Source organism: Styela clava, chromosome 7, assembly GCF_964204865.1.
Source record: "Styela clava chromosome 7, kaStyClav1.hap1.2, whole genome shotgun sequence".
Taxonomy (NCBI): Eukaryota; Metazoa; Chordata; class Ascidiacea; order Stolidobranchia; family Styelidae; genus Styela; species Styela clava.
In genome coordinates this window covers 1,611,351-1,636,317 of record NC_135256.1, presented here as the reverse complement: position 1 = coordinate 1,636,317, position 24,967 = coordinate 1,611,351, and the positions used below count along the sequence as shown (strand labels likewise).

Here is a 24,967-nt window from a genome sequence, read left to right as displayed (position 1 = left end):
CTTTTTAGAATTCGACAAGTCTCGCGCCCCATCTCGAAAATAACTAACAATAAGCTACAAATATCAGATAGTAAAGCGAAGCTATCTTTTATTCAAAAAATTCGTTGAAAATACGTGGATCAAATTGCAATCCCTAAACATTAAAGAAATGTAAATATCCAAAATAAGGCGGGCAAGATTAAATACCAAATATTTTATTTTTAATTAGCTTCACGCCTCCTCAAAAAATCGTCTACGCCACACCAATGGTCTATTCACTTCTGGATCATGGAACCCGAAAAAAAATTGAAAAAATAAAGGATATAACTTGGAAATCGTTAAATCCATTAGTTGAGCGGAAAACCGATTGGCACCAACTACGACAATCTGAAAAAGTGATTCACTGCGTGTTTAAATTCAAACCATACTCACCACTTGCTTATTTTCTTCTGCGAATTTTTCTTGCACAAATAAAGCACCAACCGGCATCGGAAATCTGCTGTTTGAATTGTCTGAACAAGTTTGCCAGCGAGCTTTTTCAGCTGATGTACCGGACACTGCGAGTCTGGGGAAAGGTATAAGGTATAAATTAACAAATTTATAATACAGGGTGTCTCAAAAGTAAGTATACACTTTTATTTTGATTTGCTTTTCAGGTACTCATCATAGATCGTTCATTTCTTCAGAAAACATGGTATGGATAAGTAGTAAAATTTAGGGGTGACCGTACATTTGAACCCATGTACATTTGAACCCATGTGTATATCCACGGGTTCAATCTATATGCGGGTGCTAAAACCCATGGGTTAGGGTTAGTATGGGTTTAACTATCCGTGAAACAAAAAAAAATTCCATAGGTGCAATAGCATACAGGTGCAATTGTCATGGGTTCAAATGTACGTGGGTTCAAATGTAATAGAAACCAAATTTAGGTATTGTTTGCATTTTTCATCAACCCACATACGGACGACGGACAAGAAGATTAACGCAAAAATAAAGTGCAAAATTGCTGTTTGGCAAGAATTAATAAATCAGTGAGGCAAACTCAGCGCCTCTTTAACAGAGAGTTTGGAATGCCTGTGTATCTGAGTCATATATTAGAAATGCATTTTAAAAATTCGACACGAAAAATAAATGAGGACTTCATCTTGACCTTCAGGCAGACAAAAAAATAAGATCGTGGCGATTCGAAATTCGGAGCTGATAAGACGGCTTAATCATATGACGAATCAGAGTTTGGTATTATTCTTAAAAGGTCAATATATAATGGTTCTCGGAAAATTCGCCGCAGGAAATTTCGCATAAAATCGTCGCATAAAAAATTGCCACAGGAGAATTTTGCTGTAATATAAAACAAGTATATATTTGTGATAAAAACAGTTAGATTTTGGGAGTATCGTTTTATGCAAAAATGATTCGTTATTTAAAAGCATATCCTAACCCCATTTAACCTAACTCTTGGAGCAATTTTTCATGCTATCACAATGACTTGTTTTGCAGCAAAATGCTCTTGCGGCAATTTTTCATGCGGCGAATTTTCCTATGCGGCAAAATTTCCCACGGCGAATTTTCGGACACGCTATATAATACCTGTAGGGAGCCTGTGTATCTCTGTATTCTTTCCCGAGATACGAAACTCTGCCTTTAAGGACCATCCACACCATGTAGTTCTGGATGAGCCTGCAATTTAAAAAGTATGTTATAAGTATAAGTTAATTTCGACTCCATAATCAGCATAACAGACGATAAAATATTTGGTGCTCCCGAAGTATGCGAACCAAGATGGCGGACATCGGAACGTAACATGGGTAACAGATTAGGGTTAGACGATAATTTTTTTCTAATTTTCCCTATTTTAGTCCTATTATCAGTTCGAAGACTAGCCAAGAGCCTCCCGTAGTATTTATACCTAAAATTATGGCCTAACCTAGTACACGTATTACATTCCGATGTCCGCCATCTTGGTTCGCATACTTCGGGAGCCCCAAATAATTGATAAAAACAAAAAATAAAATTGATTACAAAATGAGAAGAGTAAACAGACCTTAAGTAAGGTTTAAAGTAGTGGTTCGAAAAGGTGGGGCGCGTCCCACAAAGGGTTCGTTTACAATTTTTGAGGGGGCGTGAAGCTGTTTAAAAATAAAAATCTTTGTTAGATTTGATCTTGACTCATTTTGAATGTTTAAATAAATTTCGAAACTTTTTATTCATTTTCGTTCCATCCTCGCATTGTCAATCCGTAACTGTGCAAGTATTTTTACTACATTAATACATCTGTGAAGGCCAAAAAAATATATGGTATCAATAAATTTCCTTTGCAATTGAAAAATTGAGACTTTATGAACACTCTATATTTGTGCCAGTGTGTAGCAAGACTCTTGAATACCTTAGAATAGTTATCTTTTTTTTTTATAGCTACGGAATCCCTTGCATTATATGCGTGCGTACCCACCGGTGCAAAAGTATAGAATAAAGAAAAGTAGTTCACGTAGAAACAAAAACGATAGCATAACTTACTCGTTATCGTATTTTGCAATAACCTTTGTGAAGTTGCTAAGATACTGGTCGCCATAGGATACCATGTCACGTGATTTTTCCACCTTTGTTGGAACGATATCAAGAGCTGTGTTGAGGTATTTCTCCCAGTCAAAATCGGATGCTATATCGTCGTACATGGCTGAAATACAGAAAAATACAAAATTGAAAATTTGCAAACAAAAACCAGTTCTCTCGCCATAATAAAATTTTCAAAAATGCAAAATAATAGCTTTCTAGTTAACGTTTCCATTGGCAACCTTTTATAATTAATTGATTCTTCATTTACGGAAAAAGGCGGAACGTTGTAGTGACATAATTTTTGAATGACTTAGTCGGGTGGGGGGTCTAAAATGACATAGGCAAAAATTGTTACGTTACGCCTGCTTGAAGTACCTGTGTTAAGCAAGAAGCGTAAAAAAGCTCAAGTTCCTAATAGTTAAGCACAGTTAATTAGAGATTGTGTCGCTAACTTCGTGGTAACTACTAACCTTGAACTGTTCTTTTCTTATAAATCGCTGAGCTGTCTCGACGGTCCTCTGGTTTCATCATGATGCTTGCCAGATCCGTTTCAAGGGCGATCATCTGAAAATGCGGAAAAAGCACGATTCTTAGTATTTATTAGCATGCTCCCAACTGCATGGACTACAGTTGGGTGGACAATTACTTTTCTGAGTGGACCAGACTTGGTTACTGGACCGATGACTCAAAACTCAATATGAAAAAATATGAATAAAAACAGTTTATTCACCAAAGCCAGGCTGACGTGTATATGATAATAAATAACACAATGTAACAACCCGGGTCATTATGACGTTATTTTCATCGATATTTTCAACGGAAATTTATATTCATAAAAACCATAGTCGTAATTTCAGTAGACACAGGTGGGGCGGATGAATCACTTCGGTGGGCCGGATATCGGCCGGGGGTTGAACTTGCCCAACTGCGAGGAATACAGAATTCTCAGGACAAATTTCTTTTATTTTTCGAGTGAGTGCGCATAATGCACCACCATATCCAGTATGCTCCCCAGTTTCCAAATTTAGGGAGTGGTAAATATTTTTCTTTTGGCGATAAAACTATTTGTATATTACAGAATTGTGTTATGTATTTCACTGGCCATCTTTGGTATACACGCCCTTTTCTAGATATTTTATGCGATTATATTCAAGTTAGGAATTTAAGTGTGGTGTAATACCTCTAAATTCTCTATAGGGGGTGTAGGGAAATCACTAACCCTATTTATATTAGTTTATTTAGTTTCAGTCGCTTTGGTATTTCCGGGATCCTTTTAACTTTTTTGAGCAGTTACCTTAGCCCATAGCAAATTTACTTAAACAACAAAATTCAAAATATTATTGTAATTCGTTTGTCTGAAGAAGTCTGACTTTGGTCAGACAAAACGTTACCACACAGTAATATTCATAGCTACACCTTCTCCAAATATTTAACCAGCGTCCCCCGTAATATGAAACGGATGTTCTAGCGATATTATTTACGGCCGAAACAATATTTATGAATGAACGCTCTGTATTAGGCTTTGAAAACATTTACATTTCAATTAATTTGTCTGTGATAATGAAAAGGGCGGGAGAGTTTTCATTTGCGGCGGATTTTATGGGTGACGGCAAACCAGAAACACTTACAATTGACTCAGACTCTGAAATAAAAGTTCAGCTCCAACGTAGCTAGAAATAAAATTTTCAAAAGGCTGGAGTCCAGAAATTTCTGATTGACAAGAGAAACCGTAACAGCTAGGTCCGGGTCCTAACGTGCGGGTTAAAGGCATTGGGGGTCTACAAGCGAGCTATATATGATACAAAAAAAAATAATTTTTACATTTGCATTTCAAAAGAGGGTGTGGGGACCCCCTAGGTATACTGACCTGGGATTTTTTGTAGAAAGCCCCGTCAAAAAAAACGCCACCGCGCAGAATTAAAAATAAATAGTAGCCTAATTATCGAGTTAAGGTGAGGACTAGGAATGCAGATTGCGATGGAAATTTAAATTTACTGACCAAAGCTGGATGATTGCTGATTTAGTATTTTAAAACGTGGCGGGTGTTGTTCACAAATCTGCTTTGCGTTTGATGCGGGGACTTGATCCAAAATTGGCCCTGACTACCGATTACATAAGAATATATATAAACAAAAACTTAAAAACTGGCATATCGCATAGTACACCTATTTGTGTTCATGTTGGAAAATTCGACCCATGTAACCCTCCCGTTGGCTTGACTTACAGACTTGGGTAATACTTGAGTTTTTTCATATTGCCTCCCAATAAAGCTTTGTACACGCAATCATTGCTATGTAAGACGTAACTTTAGACAGTGGCGTTTTTTGCAGGGGCTTTGTACAAATAATCTCCGATAATTTTTTCAGAGTCGAAGTCGATTGTAAACTAGACTAATTTGTCATCACCCATAAAAGACGCCGCAAATTAAAAGTTTTCCGCCTTTTTCGACATCACAGACAAATTTATTGAAATGTAAATGTTTTCCCAGACTAATACAACGTATTAATTGCGCGGAAAATCGTGGGAGAATTTATTTCGTCTGCCGTGAAAACTCGAACGAATACACTTTGAACGGCGCTAGCCGCAATATTTATGAATGAACTCTTTGTATTAGGATGAAAAATATTTACATTTCAATCAATTATGTTTGTTCTATCGTAAAACGACAGGAGGTCTTTTCTTTGAATTTGCGCATATTCTATTATTGGACTTATTTATCGTTTTGCTAAATTATTTTTGTTGTTGTGAAAATCGACTTTTTCGCAGTTAATGGACCATTCGGTTTCAAATTTTCAGTGGTTAAAAATGAATGAAAAAATGCTAATAGACTATTACTGCAAATTTTTTCTAGCAACCGATGCTTTGCCTAGCATTTTGCTGTTTTATTTCAATCCACGAAAACACTTTTGATAGTGGCGCTAAATTAGTGTGTGTACCAACTAATTTTGTTCGCCTACTTTACATCACGTTATATAAAGGGACTGAAACCTATAGGCAGAGGGTATATTCACTTGGCTGACACAGATAGTCCCCAAACTCGTAATAGAAATAAAATAAGGAAAAGCGGTATGACAATTATGGCCTAACCCTAACCTGGCACACATCTACGGCGATAAAATAAACCCAGAATTATTCAAAAAACCTTTCAAAAGCATCGATTTCACTAAACGTCATTAACCCTGCTAAAACGCTTAACAGTCTATTAATGAAGACTTGAATACGCTAAAATGAATTTCTGTATAATTTTTTTTATCTCAGAAATTGGGAAATATTTTTGCATTTTCACAGACCGACTCTCCAGTGTGATGTGAAAAAACATTATAATTGACAAACACACGTTGAATGGCTTCCTAAAAATGAGGTTATAAACAAGCTTACATTTTGCTTTCAAAGTACATGTATATTAACAATTGAAGGTACTACCTATTGCTAGGTCGTATGTGGATCGAATCGTGCGGGGTTTAAGATTTTGTAATAATAAAATTAATTTCATTTTTTATCACCTTTTTTAACTTCAAGTACAAAACAACAATTAAAGTAACTTTGCTAGTTTTGCGTATACATACTATACATGACGACCTAGATATGGTGTTTTAGTGGTGTTTTATGGTGTTAAATTTGATTCGGGCGAGCAGAAATGTGCTGATCGCGAGATGGCGCTGAAGAGACGATAAAATTTGCAACTTCCAGCACTCGTATTTGATTGAGCTAGGGCTGTGACGGGTTGGGCAGGATGCTAAAATGCAGTTCCGATATCCGTGTTCAAACCGGCCAATAAGGCTGAGATCCGTCACATGGCTACCCCATAAGTGAAGCGTTAATCAGACGGCTCGTTTTTTTATTCAATCTCGCCCTATTTGTTGCATTTTAATTCTCAAATTGCGTAGTTTCCAATCAACTTAGCATAAGTCTACATCAGAGTCGGGCAATTACTTTTCTGAGTGAGCGAGATACATATAATAGACTTGGTTACTGTTTCGAGGCTCAAAACTCTACATGAAAAACTATAAAAAAAAACAGGTTATTTAAAAAAGCTAACGTTTATATAATGATAATGAGCGAAATCTAACAATCGAGGTCATTATGACGTTTGTCTATTTTTTTTGGCACGTTTAGTGGACATAACGATCGTTTCAAAATTTTGTTGTTATTGTTATTTGTCTCCATCATTTTTAAAAAATTGCCTTTTTCTTCGAATACTGGACCAATTGCTTTGAAATTTTCAGTGGTTGAAGATGAAAATTTTCTCCAGGAGGCTATTCGCTATGACGTCATCAAAATTATTGCCATCGGGTGACGCTACGTGTCCATATATTTGAGCATAGCTCTCTTGTTTTTTTTTATAGGTATCCATATTGAGTTTTTATATTGAGTCCGACACAGTAATCATGTCTATTATATGCATCTGGCCCACCCTGACTCAAGGATGATATCGGTACTGGTACCTTACGTGCATTTGTTCTTTCTATCCTTTTTATTAATTCACAAACAGATTCACAGCTTCTATCTTTTTCAAATATTTGATCAAGGTATAATAGGAATTCATTATGTCTCTTGAAGTATGACTAATTGTTATATCACAACCACGTGCTTTATGACAGCAAATATACGTAATAATTGTTTTTTCGATGAACTCTTTACCCGGGGCTCCCGAAGTATGCGAACCAAGATGGCGGACATCGGAATGTAATATGTGTACTAGGTTAGGGTTAGGCCATAATTTTAGGTATAAATACTACGGGAGGCTCTTGACTAGTCTTCGAACTGATAAGAGGACTAAAATAAGGAAAATTGGAAAAAAATTATCGCCTAACCCTAACCTGTTACCCATGTTACGTTCCGATGTCCGCCATCTTGGTTCGCATACTTCGGGAGCACCCTTTACCCTTTCTCGAACGATTTCTGTGTTACTGAACTTTCACAAAAGGTTCTCAAAGGACGATTTGCTCATTGCGCCCCGAAATTTAACAGAATTGTGGTAAACATAACCAAAATATGATAGAATGTTTTACATATTGTATTTGTTATAAAAGTTTTATTGTTTCTTATTTTCAATCGTATATAAATCAATAAATTTATTTTACCTTTCTATGTTGTTCACTTTCCGATACATAGTATCTGCCACTATTATTATGTAACAATAGAGACAGACACTACTTGCTACAACATTTATAATAAACACTATATGTGAAATAGGTAAATAATTTTAGTTATGTTTAACACAAATCTGTTTTTGCGACGCTCCTTTTGGGTACCGTCGCTTTAGTGGTTCGCCGTCTCTGATATAAAATATTTGCAGTTTCTATTTGTTAATTTCGGCATGTCAGCAATGCCAAGAAATTACCTCAACGTTTTATAATTCAGTGATAAAGTACGAACGATTATCGGAAATCAAATTGCGTAATCATCTACTGATAATGCTAGATAAATATTATATCATCGATTGTCAAGGACACTGTTGAAAAACTCGTAAAATTAACAGGGATTTTATTACTCGTATTGACTATGAATGCCTAACAGCCTCGTACGTAACGTAAGTTTTTATTGTTATAAATCTTTTTTATGTGTCTAACCCTGGGGTTTGCTTCCTGCGACCCACGAAGGAAAAATGTGCGGCTCGCGGAGAAGTGCGAGTGCAGTTTTTAAGCAACTTGTGGCGTCTGAAGAGAAAACGAGATTCCCAAATCATGGCCATTATGGTCAAACCATGGCGGCTGACTTTTTAGCTGCCACAAACCAATGGATTGAGGCCAAGTACCACGGCAGCAAATTGAAAGCGGAGGCGGGTAAAATTGTGCTGCCACAAACCAAGGCCTGTAGGCTGTAATGACAGGACTGCCCCTAATGATGACAAACTTCGGGTAAGTTAGAATATTTTCCTTATGGATACAGTTCTGCTGGATTTGGGGTTAGGTTTCAGATTTAAGTTGATATAATTTCGCATGATAAACTGAAATTTGTTACATGACTTGATGAAGTTACCGGTAATAGCGCCATAAAACCATGCCAACAGACGCCGCGGTTCGTTCGTGGCAGGAGCCGCCATGTAATGGTAAGAATCAAGCCTCGAGAAGTGCCAATTTGGAATGGCCTACGGTGAATGATTTCAACAACTCACTGATGGCACTAGTGCGGGTTTGAGATAAATCTCATGTGAAAATGATTGTTTTGTATTAGTAATTTAATTCCGCGGCCGTAAACGCTCTACACGCGGTTTGATACTGTATGTGAGCATATCCTTGGGTCACATGATTTTACAGAATTTATTTTTTAAATATTCGGGTCGCTTGAAAAAAAGGTTGAGAACCACTGACGTAACTCAACGATTGCTGTATTAAATAAACTATAAAAGGTGCTCCGGGAGTACTCGTACTAAGATGGTGCACAACCTGAACACAGTATGTGTACCAGGTTAGGGCTGTTCAGGCTGTGCGTCATCTTGGTACAAATACTTCCGGAGCGCCCAATAAAGAATATAACGCAAATATGTGTTTAGGACGTCAGCTGATAACGGCCCAGCTTAATGACTAAACTAATAAAAGGTTTCAAGAACTGAGATTTTGCGTAATTTTGTAATCATTACGAACGCTCATAAGGACATGGGGGAATTTTTCTTAAGTACTTATGTGGGCGCTGCAGAAGTGTTTATACCAATATCAGGGTAACTAATTTTGTTCGCCTACTTTACATCAAGTTGTGTTAAGGAACTGAAGCCGGCGCCCCCGTAGTATGTGTACCAGGTTAGGGTTAGGCCATCATTTTATTTCAATTTTCCTTATTTTAGTTCGATTACGATGTCGGGGTCTAACCAAGTGACTCCCGTAGTATTTGTACCTGAAATTATGGCCTAATCCTAACCTGGTACACATACTACGTTCCGGTGTCCGTCATCTTGTTGCACATACTACGGGAGTACCCTGAAGCCTATGGGCAGTGGGTATATTCACTTGGCTAACACAGACAGTTCTCGAACTCATAATGGAACTAAAAGAAGGAAAATCGAAATAAAACTATGGCCTAACTCTAGCATGGTACACACGCTACGGGATTACCTTTTGTGGAATTATTCGAACATTGCTATCTTTAAAATTCGCACGATTTCTCGGGACGAAACGAGACAGAAATATACTTATGCTATTGTTTTATGAGTCTGGCTAATTCAAGAATTTCTCTTATCGGGTAGTTTCGCTTACGAGGTAGTTAAAACCCTAACAAAAACTACCTTTTCTGTAACTTCCCAAACGACTGTTTCATTATAAGTTGTTGAATTCTTTTCCATCCATAATTTGCCCATGAAGTCTCGCATAAATTGGGAATAGCCTGGAAGTGTGAGATTCCGTTTTTCGTCGAGGTAGTAGTCCCGGTTTGGCATTCCAAGTGCTGGCTGGTCGACCTATATACAGAGTATATATAATCATTTTATACAATTTTTATTAAGCGCCGTCCTTCCGTACAAAGCTCTGTTCAAGCTGTTTTTGATATGTATGTCATGGTATTTGAATTCGAAAACTTTAACCTGCAAATTCAAGAGCGTAGACAGCCAATTATATATATATATATATATTTTTTTTGGGGGGGGGGGATTTTTTTGTATAATGACGTAATACATGCTAGTTAAGAGAGCTGCTATAAATTCGAAAATTTATTTCGGGAAAAAAAATTTGAGGAAGGGGGGGAGGGGGAGGGGCAATCTTTTGGTATAAATATGTAATATAGGTTATTATTTTATGTGCATTTATTCTGAATAATGCATAATTCACTGACATGCGAGCTGCTATAAATTCGGAAATTTATTTCGGAGAAAAGTTGTTTGTTTTTTCGAGGAGAGGGGGCAGACAATTTTTGTGTAATGTACAGGAATTCACTGATAACCGATATGACGCCTTACTCAAATGGAAAACCACAGCTGTCGGTCTATATACTCTGTTCAGTTAGCTAAAATATTCCGGGTTGGAATTAGTCTTCCGGGGTCACAGTTCATATTAAGATAATAAACTCGCTGCAAAAATTCAATCAAACTAAAATATGTGACGACTCAATTTAACATTTCGGTAAAAATAGTTTTGCGGTTCCGGGGTTAAAGTTTACAAAAGTATAGACACTAACCTGTATTATAGTTGCACTTGAGTTTTTGTCGTCTGATCCGACCCACATCGATACGATACCATAAGAGCCATAAATCGAAATCGATTTGGCGAGGGCTTCTTCGAGATTAAAATCGGCGGGAAGTGGATCTCCGAACAACGGAACCCCGCCCATTTCCTTCGCAATTGATAAGGCTGGTGTTCCTTTGAATGCGTCAATTTTGTCTAAATGTAATGTGTATATGTATATTTTTATCCTATTTCGGAGTTATTGTTGTAAAATGATTGAGGAAGTTTGACTTTGGTCAGACGAAACGTTACCGTAATATATTTGTATAAGTGTGAAGCGAGACTCTCGAATCACTTAAAGTAGCCATTTACACTCTTGCTACAGCATCCTTGCATTATACGCATACGTTTCCACTAGCATAAAGGCATAGAGGAAGGATAAGGAGTTCTCGCGCAACCTAACTCAAAGTTATGTATATTTTTATGTGGCATTTAATAATACTTTCGTAATAATACGTTTGTATTATTCATTCATTTAAATTAAGATACAATCAGTTTGAACGGTAACAGTTTAAAGTAAAGGCACACTGACTAAGATAGCGACAGACAGAATCAAGAACTACATTGCTTTTATATGCCTTTCGATGTGTGGTTTGATTGGCCTAAACGTAAGTACGTCACACACATGTGACCATCCAAAGCAGCTAATCAAAACGTTGTCTACTTGACACGTTACAAAGTCACAGCACATGGCAGCTTTCGCTTTGAACAAAGTCATGTAAAACGCAGAATTTTTTGGCTTTTATGACGTCATAACGGCGTATTTGACCCATGCGACAAGTGGAGTTTCAAGTATTTTGTGGCGTCTAGAGCTGCCGCAAAACCGTGGTTACGGCAGCAAATCGAATACCACCAATTTTGCTGCCGTAACCACGATATGTCGGCTGTAATAGCAGTGCTGCCCCTGATGGTGATAAATATTCTGTAAGTTGGAACGCTTTTCTTATGAATACAGTTTTGATGTATTTGGAGTTAGTTTTAGGTTTAAGTAGATTTAATTCCGCATGATGAACTGAAATATTGTACATGACTTTGTAAATATACCGGTAATAGCGCGATAAAACCAAGGCAAGAGACGCGCGGTACGTTCGTGGCAGAAGCTGCCATGAAGTGGTAAGAACTGCGCCTCCTACGCGAGGTGCAGTCTGCCCAATTATGAAGTATGTAAGACTACTTGGAAGTATAATATTCTCATTTTAAACGGATTTTTCTTCTCCAACAGCAAATACACCATCCAGGTTGTTCGCGTGTTCACCCAGTTATTTGTATCTGGTCCTGTATTAAAGGTTGCCCTGCACTAGGTCACCTCGCCGCACAAGACATTTTGGCGTTGTAATCTCATTAAAACCCGTTATTATAAGATTTCTTTAATCTTATTTGTCTGTAATCAATTATTCATACCACGATAACGGCTTCAATATCGGCGTGTTTAAGTTTAATTATCCACTTATAACATCGGAAAATATTGCGTGTTCCCATGGGAAAATGGGAGCACTGATTATTTTCCGATGGCACGAAATTGTGAACATTGTGGGGCTTGTACTTAAAATTAGAAAACATTTGTCGTAACTAACTTTGAGGGTCACAAATAGTACACCAATTTCACACAAAGAGATATATACATATTGTACTTTTTATAAACTTTTGAAACCCAATTAATAAAACTAATGCAAACCATTAATCTCACTATTTCGAGAAAATACATAGAATCAGAGAAGCGGCGCACTTGCATAACAATGCCGACTTACCAGGGGTTGCGGAAAATATTAATATATTAAAAAAGGGTCGCAAGCTGAAAGTTTGGTGAGTCTAGAAATAGATCGCATGCGCTATTACTTCTCTGCTTTAGATAATACCCGATACTATTCTGACGTACTTGAAGTAGGAGCGCATCCTGGGGGAAGAGGGTTGTAGGAGAATACCTTCGAAACGATTCAAATTGATTTGTAAGGTTCGTAATTCTGAAACTTATTAAATTCGAAACCCACACCTCTATTCATATCGGTATATCAAGTTTTCGCGTATAGTTAAGGGGGAAATAAAGTTTCGAAATTAGCAAAGGGAGAATTTATCGATAATAGATAAAAAATCACTGCGTTAATAAGATTTTTATTGTCCAGTGCAGTGGTTGTCAAACGGTGGCAATTTTTCCCAAAGCAGAAGTTCTTGAAAAAAAATGGTATTATTCAGCCCGTACCTGTATCCATGCATGATGTATAAAACGTCTTTGCTTTTTGAATTGAAGATCTATCACCGGTGCTGTCTGTTTCTAATACCCCTGTAAATTAATAAAACAGGGGTTGGAACGGTTTTTGAACCAGGGGTGGGAAATTTTGCCCACCTAGACTGGCGGGCCATGTAAGTATGGCGTAAAAAGTCACACTTTTTGGCCGAAATTTTATTAACAATGTTACAAAAGCAAAAGTGTAAAACAATGAGCCTCGAGCCAAAACTAAATTTGATCGCAATCTCAACAAAGTCAATGAGTTATTTTTTTAGCTAAAACATCAAAATTTGGATTTGGTTTAATTGTTGCATCATTAGGCGGCCCAGATAGATTTACCCAACAAGCCGAATTTGGCCCGCGGGCCTTAGTTTGCCCTTGTAAGATTTAAAGTATAAATCCAAGCCAGTACAGTCCACCAATCAAAATAAGCACGTGATTAGGGCACCAAGGGGAAAAGGAGCAATCACAGAAAATTTCATAGTCGAATATTGAATGGTGTCTCCGTGTTTAATGAAACAATTCGAGTTGGTCATACTCATACGACACATACTTCAATATTGGCCCGGTATCATCTCAAGTACGGTCCTCAAGTATCATCTTTAATCTCTTTATCAATGTTTTTGAGAATAGGGTATCCCCAAAAAAAAATGAAACCCAAAAAATTTGGTAATCGATAACAATTTTGTGGGTTTCATATATTTCGGGACTCCCTGTATAAGGGTGCTCCCTGATATTCGTATCAAGATGGCGCACAACCTGAACATAGTATTGTACCAGGTTATGTTTGTTCAGGTTGTGCGTCATCTTGGTACGAATACGTCCGAAGCGCCCCGTAAAGAACTGTTTCCCAAAATAAGCCTTCAATAAGTGATAAATATTGAAACTGCCTATTCAATTTCAGATAACATAGGACACCAGTTTTTTTTTTTTATACTTAGGGCACCAAAATCTTAGACTTCCAAAGGGCATGATCCGGCCCTAGTTCCTGGGATGAATATGGACTCTCTACGTGGGATTTGCTTTTCTTCAAAGATAGTTGAGGCTCATACAAAGCATTGGGTGCCCCCGAAGTACCAAGATGGCGCACAACCTGAAAAGTAATTTAGTACACATACTATGTCCAGGTTGTGCGCCATCTTGGTGCACATACTTCGGGAGCTCCAAGAATTGTTCTGAGCTGAAAATCTGTGAAATAAATTCAACTTACTTTTTAAAGTTTCCGAAACGCTATCTCTGACATCATTAAACGTCGACACGGATGACTTGTCTTCTGGTATATTGCCGTGATCAATATTCCATTGTCCGCATGCGTACGTGAAAAAATCATCACACGGATCGGTGGTTTGGTCCATACTGTTGAGAATTCTTGAAGCTTGAAAACATGACGTCATTTAGAAATATGGCATAATAAATTCACAAAGTCACATGAGAAAAATATTTCCAAAACGGAAAAATAGGAAGGTATTTGAAAATATGGTGTCATTTGGGAATATGACATCATAAAATCATGACGTCACAGCAAAAAATATTTCCGGAACTGAAAAATAGGACGTCATCTAAAATTATAACATCCTAAACTATGACTTTATATATGAGTGGAATTTTTGAACAGTAAATTCAAATCAGAAATTAGAAGTGGTCCGAAGTATCGGGGTGTTCATTCGCATATCCACTGCGAAGCAGGCTTGTTACAAGCAACCACACAAAATTATGGGAGATTTATCACAAAATCTCTCCAAATTATGCTCTGTATAATCAAATACTGAATAATATTGGGGGTTTATTGACCGATTCTCTCGTAAGTAGGATTGCACAAGCAACTACACAAACTTATGGGTGATTCGTTCATGTTTCCTCTAACTATGCTAGAGAAGGTATTAAAATTCATCACAACTTACTGAACTAGGCTCTATGAAAGCTACTACTTACCAGCTGTCACGCATGGTTGACTTGTACACATTTCTTGTGGCGGCTCTTCTGTAAAAACAACAATATCCGGATTAAATTTGTTCGTATTTTCTTTGAAGAGAGGAAAACCGATAAAACAACTCAGATGACATGTTATAAATGCAGGCCAGCTGAATGATTTGGTAATCGCTCAATTGTTTAAACATAGTGTGGTAGTAGAAGCCTTAACCGACTAGTATATACGCGTGTAGTGTTTCCCTACACGCACTAAGTTTTCGAACACCCCCTCTCTCTATTAATAAGGTTTGACCACACACTTTAATCCTGACATGGGCAAGGTGCGGCCCGCACGCCAAATCCGGCGCGTTAGGTAATGCCCGTATGATACTGCCATAACCAAACTGAAAACAAATTTTGATGTTTTATATAAAAAATAGCGCAGGAATTTGTTGAGATTGCGATTAAATTTAGTTTTGACACTAGGCTTGTTGTTTTCCACTTTTGCTTTCGTAACGCTGTAAATGTTGTTTATGAAATGTAACTTTTACGTCTGGATGGGCGACATTTTTGGCTCCTGGTCCAAAAACCGTGCCCACCCTTGCCTCAATTCCTAACTTAAATATAATTGTATTTAAATATCCAGAAATTGACGTATATACCAGTGCAAATTGTCAGTCAAACTTTCAACACATTCTATATGTTACAAAAACTTCATCGCTAATAGCAAAATATCGACCCCACCAGGAATTTGGGAAACACCCCCATCATCATTACAATGAAAAGTTTGAGAGCATACTACTTGACGAGATGTTGGATTTTCCGATATGTCATGGTTTTTGGAAAGTAGGAAAATATCCGATTTGATATCGCTCATCCAATACATAATAATAATGCAGGCATTTGAGCATTGCTATATTTTGTAACAATATGTTTTTGTTTTCACGTGTGTTTTTTTTTGTACGTTTATTACGTTATGTTTGTTATTTGCGCGTTAGCCGAGTTCATACAGCACGCCCGCCATTTATTTGTTATTTTAGCTTGATTCTGACGATACGGGAAACCGCGATGACAACCTTGAGACCAGCAGACGATTTAATATGTATGATGTAACAATACACGATAAATGTAGTGTGATGTGACAATAATATGTAATAAACATAATAATGACATGAATGATATTACAATAACATATATGATGTAATGATAATATGTATGATGTCACAATAATATGTATGATATAATAATAAACAACACGATAACAATGCTATTTTGGAATGATTGTTTTCTGAAGTTCGAATATTTTTCATTCACAAAATAGTTTTCAAATTGTAATCAATCTGCCGTATTTACAAAGTCTGCTTTGATGAAATGAGTATAAACAATTTCATTTTAATTTTTATTGTGCTGTAACTTTTTATTGAAATACCTGGAGAAATTGCTTTAAATTATGATTGAAGCCCATCTTGAAGAGCATCTATTTCTTTGCAGTATTCCACATTTACGAAATTTTCGAGAATTTCAATATTGACCCTGTTATTTTCAACCCGGAATTATCAAATTGGCTTGCTGCTAATATTCATTTATTTTTTTCCGTTCTCGTTAACTTCTCTTTTAAACCGTTTAAACTTCTGTAACTTCATATTGAAACACGTGAGAATTTTTCTTCAAATTATGATTAAATACCAGCTTAAAATCTGTCCATAATATTTTTGAAGAAACTTTTTTAAATTTCATCTTTGAACTTTCAATTTTGAACCCGGAATTGACAAATTAGTCACCGTTGCTTACTGCTATCAATCATTTATTTATTTTTCGTTGGGACTACTTGTGAAAACGAAAAACATATATTTTTTAATTATAAACTTCTGTAACATTTTATTGAAATACGGGCAATCCAGAAGCGTGTGTGCCAATAATTTTGTTCGCATATTTTACATCAAGTTGTGTAAAGGAACTGAATTCTATGGGCTAAATAAAACTAAAAAGGGAAAAATCGGGATAAAATTATGGCCTAACCGTGAGCTGGTACAATCACCACGGGAAAACCGAATGATTGAATACCAGATAAAAAAAACTTTTTTGATACTTACATTTTGACTTTTTTGTTTTAAAACCTTCGAATTGTCGCCCATGCTCACAGCAATTATTCATTCATTCATTTTCTATTTTAACCAGTTTTCTTTTTTAATCGCTGTTATAAATATTTAATGAAATTATATTTTAATCCGCGTCTAATTTTGACGGATATTTTAAAAATATTTTGGGTAATTTAATAAAAACCACAAAATTTCATTTTGTGATCGATATTTTGTGAAAGTCGATTCGTCTTTTTGTCTTTGATGAATTGTCTTAAAGGACACACAGTGGTGGGGTTCAGGTAGTTCATGCGAACCCGTTCTTGGAACGTTATGGCACCAGGGAATCAGTTTTGGAACTTCACAGTATTATTTAACCCGTTGTTAGAACATCACGATAAACACCGAACCCGTTCTTAGAACATCACGATACTCAGCGAACCCGTTCTTGGGGACGACACGGTAACAGCGAACCGGTTCTTGTGATGTCGGGGCATCGGCAAACCCGTTATCGAAACGCTATCAGCGAACCCGTTCTTAAAACGCTATCAGCGAACCCGTTTTTGCATAAGACAAACGACGGGGTTAATATTCATAATGACTGTTATTGAAATGCTACACCTGTACGATATTATTTAACCGTAAAAATACGAGTTTCAGTTGTCTCCGATTTGAAATTTTTTTTTTGAAACATTTTACTATTAAAACTTTTTGCCATTTTAGCGCCCCTGTCCAAACAGCGCTTATGAAACAAGCCACATGGCTGGCACACCCTGAATACGCCACTGCAACACTCCTGGTTTCCATAGTGATATGCATACTTTTTTGACTGAGGGAACCCTTTGTTAGTAAGATCGATACAACGAGAACCTGCACCTAATCCCATCATAGAACACACACAACACATACAACAATACCATATAGAACACATACAAAACACACATATATCCACCTAGTTCCATTGTGCTGAAATTCACCGAAGATCCCATTGCCACTTCCATTGCTTAGGGGAAAGCAGAAGTAAAAATAGGAACGAGGTCAAGTGTCAAGTCGTATTCGGAAGTAAAAGTTCATTGAGGTCAATTGTCATACTCATTTATTATGACAGACAAAAAACAGTTATTAAGATTGAAATAACCTAATTTAACCATTGTGCTTGCTCGCGAAAATTTAAGCATTCACAACAGATAATTTGATAAGGCATACGCTGAATTTATTGTTTTCAAAATATGGAAAATATTTTCTCCGGAAGTATTATCGAAATTTTTTTGTATCCGAAGTCATTTGTAAAGGGATCCTTGTTTGTAGTGTCTGGGTGTGAATTTCCTTCGACTCCAGAGCCGTGTGTAAAACTTTGGTTACATCAGGGGCCCGGGAAAGAATCGTATTGTATAATAAATGAGGCGCTTTTCAAGTACCCTTTTCAATAAAACCTCATCATTTAGAACATATTCTAGTCTAGAAAAAACATAAGTTTAGTAAAAAACGTTCTGGGTTACTGCATCTCTTGGGTGCAATCATACACAATCAAAAGTTAAAGTTTGAGGTGGTGCAATGCCCTACTACGGGTTACAAAATTAGGTTCAAATAATATATAAAAAAATACCTTCGCGGTCGAAGGTGAAATTTATCGCAACGACTATTCCATGAAAGCAGCGTGAAAAATAAATTAAAATAAGAATACTTAATTTTCTTAATTTTTATGAAGTGATTCAGACTCGCTTGGATTCAAACCCCATTGACGCAGTCAGTTGTTAGTGCAGCTAACATTAAACGAACTGGAACCTTTACGTCTCCGCATTGCCTACCCATTTTAGTTGCAGGAATTTACTGGGGATGGTGGGTGTGAAAGGTACTCCCGTAGTATATGTACCAGGTTAGGTTTAGTCTATAACTTTATTACAAATTTCCTTATTTTAGTTCTATTAGTTCTATTAGAATAGTTCTATATTCTATTTAGTTCTGTTATATCCAAATAAATATACCTCCTGCCCGTAGGTTACAGTCCATTTATACAACTTGATATAGAGTAGGCGAACAAAATCAGTTCCCTCCATCTTGGTACACATACTTCCGAAGCGCCGTTTAAAATTTCTAATTGCCAAGTTAAACCGTATCAGCTAGCGGGTCAAATACGTACAGAATGTTTTTACATTTCAAAGGGTAGGGGGTTGCGACCCTCAATCGCATCTGGCTACGCCTCTAGTGGCGAGCATGAAAGTTGGACCCGATATATTTAGCCTGAGACGTGAGACGTGAGAGCAACAACACGTGATAACTAGGGCTGGACATATCAAATAGAATATTCAAACCGAATCGAATAATAAATAACTTATCCGAAACTTTTCAGACAAAAATTTCAAATCGCCGCCATTTTGTGAAAACCATAACATTTTTATTGAAGCAATATTTGTAAAGGCATTACACTTTCTAGTAAGTTATTAGACATGTTTCTTAATGTGTGAACACACTTAGCGAACTGTTTGAGTGATGGATTCTATGTTTTCAGTAATTTATGTATCTGGAAGACCATAATTATGAAAAGTCGCATATAATTGTATATCTTTCAAATATTCGAGATTCGATTCGAAATAATATATTCGATTCGGTTCTGAAATCATCAGGTATTCTAAAATGCCCAAGTCTAGCTATAACCCCCAATTTTTTATATTTGGAAAAAAGTTTTTTTTTTGTTCATACCTACCTTAAAACGATTTTTAGACCACAAGACTCTTTAGAACCCACGTTATCCACGGGGTGAGGATCGAAACCCCCAAAGTTTTGAAATGTAAAATAAAAACGTTCGGTGCTCCCGAAGTATGCGAACCAAGATGGCGGACATCGGAACGTAACATGGGTAACAGGTTAGGGTTAGGCGATTATTTTTTTCCAATTTCTCCTATTTTTGTCCTATTATCTGTTCGAAGACTAGCCAAGAGCCTCCCGTAGTATTTATACCTAAAATTTTGGCCTAACCCTAACCTAGTACACATATTACATTCCGATGTCCGCCATCTTGGTTCGCATACTTCGGGAGCCCCAAACGTTTTCTGTATCACTCATCGCAATTTTTCGTAGCTTTGAATGCTTTTTATCTCCTCAAGACTAGCTGTTACCCTCTAACTTGGCAAATATAAATTTCAGAACCCTCCATTTTAAAAATCCTGGCTACGTCCATTCTATAACCATTACACCATCAAATTAAATAATAAAACAGGACTTACCTGTTGGCGGCGATTCCGGTACAGATTGGCCGACACCAACTCCAAGAAGAATTGCCAGTACAATAGTTGCAACAGTCATGATGCCTGCAATCGCTCCAAAAATGAGGGCACGTTTTTTATATTTTTGAGTCTTTATTCTGGCTACGTCAAAATCCAGAGCGTCTTTGCTTTGGTATTCCATCGCTTTTGTAGTTGGTGTGCCGCTGTTTGATAATAGTACAGTTGTTGGTAAAGTACACACGCTATTACTGTCTATAGAGTTCTGATTTTGATCGCCTTGTGGGCAATTCCCGTTCTTAAAATTTGCTAGGTCCGCCATGCTAACAATTTCAGAGTATTTAAAATCGCTTCGACCTTTTTCTTTAAACTCTTTCCGGCGATTTGACATCCTACGGAACAGGAATGCAGTTTTTTATCGTTTTTTGACGCTGAAAATTGACGAAAAAATCCCGTGTTTTTCACACAATCGCCGATCGATGTGCATTCCGAATTTGACTGTAACACGATAATAACCAGCCTAGCTATAAAACTACATGCTGTCGTGATGTCTGCTTTAATTCAATTTTGTGATCGCATTAATATTATATATGGATAAGCCTAAAAGCCCCTTGGACGGCAAATATAAAAAAATTATAATAAATAAACAAAGAGATTAGTGTTATTATGAAATGTAAACCTACTTTAATGACCAATTAATTTTTAAAGTCTTACAAAATCGTTTATGTATCTATGACCTCGTCCAAACTCTAGGCTTAGGCTAAGAGGACTCCTTACTAATTCCCACTGACCATTTTTAATACTTCGCCTTCTTTTAGAACAGTGCTATGTACAACATACAACACCCACTGATTGAAAAGTATGCAATAACCCACTAGTCTTTTTATAAGACCATCCACTCAAAACAAAGATCATCACGACTACTAGTTATTTTTATACCTCGCTTCACTCATAACGAGGCTTTGCACAAGTACAACGCCCTTTATATATTTGAACTCATTACAAAAATGAACGCCCCCACTCCCCTCCTTGTGACATGTAAAAACAAGCATTTGTATGTATCATAAAAGCGATTTTAGTAGTTTGAAACACTTTGCAGTCCCCAAGACTCTTGAAAACTTACTAACTCAGAAGTAAAGGAGACTCATCTCTGAGCAAAGTTTACAGGCACTCACTCAGAAGTAAAGGAAACTCATCTCTGAGCAAAGTTTACAGGCACTCACTCAGAAGTAAAGGAAACTCATCTCTGAGCAAAGTTTACAGGCACTCACTCAGAAGTAAAGGAAACTCATCTCTGAGCAAAGTTTACAGGCACTCACTCAGAAGTAAAGGAGACTCATCTCTGAGCAAAGTTTACAGGCACTCACTCAGAAGTAAAGGAAACTCATCTCTGAGCAAAGTTTACAGGCACTCACTCAGAAGTAAAGGAGACTCATCTCTGAGCAAAGTTACGGGCACTCACTCAGAAGTAAAGGAGACTCATCTCTGAGCAAAGTTTACAGGCACTCACTCAGAAGTAGAGGAGACTCATCTCTGAGCAAAGTTTACAGGCACTCACTCAGAAGTAGAGGAGACTCATCTCTGAGCAAAGTTACAGGCACTCACCCAGAAGTAAAGGAACCTTATCTCTGAGAAAAGTTACAGGCACTCACTCAGAAGTAAAGGAGATTCATCTGAATCTTCTCTGAGTGCGTGTAACTTTGCTTTAAGCAAATTATTTTAAAATGTTAAAAATCTGAGTCGGGGATTTGAAAATACAAAATCAAAAGCTCATGTCGAAGATAATAGACAATGACTACTAATATACAGTTAATATATTACGACTCGTCTTTACAATAACATTGCATTTGTTAATCACCAAAATTTATCCGTTAATTTTTTGAGAACTAAAGTTTTTTTTCATAGCTAAAACATTTTCTTGACTGCGTTAACTTGAACCGTTTTATTATAACCTCGGCCTGTGCTTTCTTGATAGATTTCTCCAAAAACAAATTTTTCAAACAATGTCCGAGTATAAATTAATCCTTGGCCGCGATAACAGTGCTGCGAAGTCGGCAAAAAGTCTGATCCAACTTCGAGCCGACTAAAACACCGGTATCTCATATGTTTGTGGATAGATGGGTGCTCCAGAAGTATGCCTACCAAGATGGCGGACACCGAAACGTAGTATGTGTACCAAGTTGGGGTTAGGCAATAATTATAAATACAAATACTACGGGATTCACTTGGCTGGTCCCCAAACTCGTAATAGAACTAAAATAATTGGAAATTATGGCCTAACCCCAACCCAGTACACATACTTTGTTCCGGTGTCCGCCATCTTGGTTCACATACTTCAGGAGCACCGATAGATGTGGTAGACTTTGCGTATATATCTCGTGAGCGAGGGAAGCCGATAAGAAGGCCTAACTATATGAAGGAGCACGGCCTATTTACCCGTTCCTCTTTTATGTCGGAGATAGACTCCAACTACCACATTTAGGAATTCAGAAGTCCGGGTTTACCTCTCGCTTACAACATGCAGCCGACACGACAACCTTGCAACACACTAGTGCGGTGGCGTAAGAATTACTGGTTGGTTGGATATCCCAATGAGCCAGCGAACGATTTAAGCTACATAAAATATATATAGATACGAGCAATAAGTAGGTCACAGCAGAAGCGCCGCAGCAGAGTATTGATGGGAGGGGGATTTCCCCAATGTTTATTCAAAATTTTTAAAAACCTATTTTTCTTTGCAATACACAAAGTAAACTCCACTTTAGTTTTGACCAAAAATGTGACGTCATAAATTTTTATTTTTGTCTCGCCTCCCCCCAATTTTTTAAAAATACCCTCAACGTCGTTAGACTTATGGCCTTATTCTATTTTAGAAAACTCAAAATAATCTCCATACTGATGACATTAAGCTTGACATTAGCAAGTATTGAGAAATAGTTTTTCTATGTTGGTCGTGATACGCCCATGGGAATTAGGAGACATGTTATTTAAATGCCAACACGACTGGACTTTGTGTTGGGAGAAAAATGTCTTGCAACTATATAAATACCATTTTTCTGTGGTTGTGGGCAAGGTTTTCGGACCGGGGGTCAAAAATTTTGCACATTAACACTGGCGGGCCATGTAAGTGTGACGCAAAAAGTTACATTTTATAAACAATATTTACAGTGTTACAATAAAAAAAACGGAAAACAATAAGCCTCGTGCGAAAATTAAATTAAATCGCAATTTTATCAGATTTCTTGAGCTATTTTTAGTTCTTTAGCCTGCCTTGTTGTGGCAGCATCAGGCGGGCCAGATTGAATTACCCAACGGGCCGGATTTGGCCCGCGCGCCTCGGTTTGCCCATGTCAGGGTTATAATTTTTATTCTTTTTTTGAGATCGGAACAATGAATATGACCAGGGGTCCTTTGGCCCGCGGGCTACAGACGGCCAACAAGAAAAAATTGTGTGGCCCGCGAAGAAGTCTCAATTTTGAACGATGGGCAGGTCGCGAAACGAGTTTTCAATTCAATCTGTTATGCGCGAGTAATTGCAATTTCTTTGCGTCGCAAAATACCTGAGTTCAATTTATTATCTATGTCAATGACGTTACAATGCCATTTTTATGCCGCAAAGACTAGAAATCCCATGTTAAGTAAAGTTGTGGCCCACGGTTTCGCCCAGTTTTTTGTATCTGGCCCTCCGGTATTAAAGGTTGTCCACGTGTCAGGGGCTTGTGCAGAGAGAAAGATGCCTTGCAACTTTACAAATACCATTTCACTATTTGAAGGCTTTACCCGAAAAGAGCAAAACTAGGTCTATAAACCTGCTTGATGAGCTATTATTTGCAAAATTTTCAAATAAAATTATTTCATGTCAACTTTTGCGCTTTTGTATCTGCGTATTATATTTTTTATTGTTTATTTTTTTGACAGTGAATTCGCTCAGAACAAGCAAACAAAAATCCACATAAAAATTCTGTGGTCAATGGACTTTTCCCCGAGTATCGTTTTCCTTGTTTACTTCGTGACATTGGCCAATCAGCAAGATGCAAAAAGTGACGTAACAATGCCCCTTTTTCGCATCCGCTCAGACACTTTTCTCACTCAGACAAATTTTCAAGTGTGGTTGTAAACATTACCTCGTTTTCGCGTTTTTGAACTTTAATAGTTAGTTTTCAGTTGTGTTTCGGAAACTTAAATATATATCAGATAATTCAATGATCACTTTGTCTTCCTAGGAGTTTTAATTTGATGGCAGTAATAAAAATTAGTGTAGAAACAGTTGTGATAGACTAGCCTGAAATTCTTTACCGGTACTTTTAAAAAACAGATTGTTGTATGCGATGAATCATAATGATGGTTTGTAACACATACCCCATTTTACAGGCGCCAACTCGCAAAAGCACTCTTAAAATAGCCACGAAAATTTTGCAATGGTAAAATATAGGAAGAATTATTCGGGGGGTCAAAGGTCGGGGAAAGGTCCATTGAAAAAACTACGAGAAAAACAAAAAATTCCCTCTGCAAAGATACACACTTTCCTTTCAATAATTTTAAATGTCTTTATCTTAGTACAGCATTATCATTCATTGCTACTACAATCAAAGTTTAACTAATTTATCAATAACTCTAGCAATTTTAATATTTGGCTCACCTAAAATGTTTTTATGGTCAAGTATTGGGCCATTGCCCACTGGATGAGGACTGGTGTACTATACACGACCGACTAGCATGCGATTTGAGAGTCTTACTGCACAAACACAAATATAATTCTGTAATATTGTGTCTGACCAGGGTCACTCTTCTTCAGATAAGCATAATTCAACTATTTTAACTTCACAGAAATATTTGTATTAGTGTGTA

General features: G+C 37.1%; 1 protein-coding gene across 5 annotated transcripts in view; it reads right to left on the bottom strand.

Annotated features, from left to right (window-relative positions):
* The window catches only part of LOC120328560 (neprilysin-like), a 54,199-nt gene that overhangs the window by 10,268 nt on the left and 18,964 nt on the right, over nt 1-24,967 (bottom strand). For 3 of the 5 annotated variants that reach the window (XM_078114437.1, XM_078114438.1, XM_078114439.1), the window contains exons 2-13: nt 20,123-20,325; nt 18,505-18,537; nt 17,851-17,901; nt 14,845-14,892; nt 14,123-14,287; nt 12,886-12,966; nt 10,642-10,844; nt 9,758-9,928; nt 3,006-3,099; nt 2,497-2,656; nt 1,570-1,659; nt 412-544 (exon numbers count right to left, since the gene is read on the bottom strand). In XM_078114437.1, the coding sequence (XP_077970563.1) occupies nt 412-544; nt 1,570-1,659; nt 2,497-2,656; nt 3,006-3,099; nt 9,758-9,928; nt 10,642-10,844; nt 12,886-12,966; nt 14,123-14,287; nt 14,845-14,892; nt 17,851-17,901; nt 18,505-18,537; nt 20,123-20,325 (1,432 nt within the window). Of the gene's footprint in view, nt 1-411; nt 545-1,569; nt 1,660-2,496; nt 2,657-3,005; nt 3,100-9,757; nt 9,929-10,641; nt 10,845-12,885; nt 12,967-14,122; nt 14,288-14,844; nt 14,893-17,850; nt 17,902-18,504; nt 18,538-20,122; nt 20,749-24,967 lie in introns of those variants that run through there. The other 2 variants (XM_078114436.1, XM_039395083.2) reach the window with 2 other exon arrangements.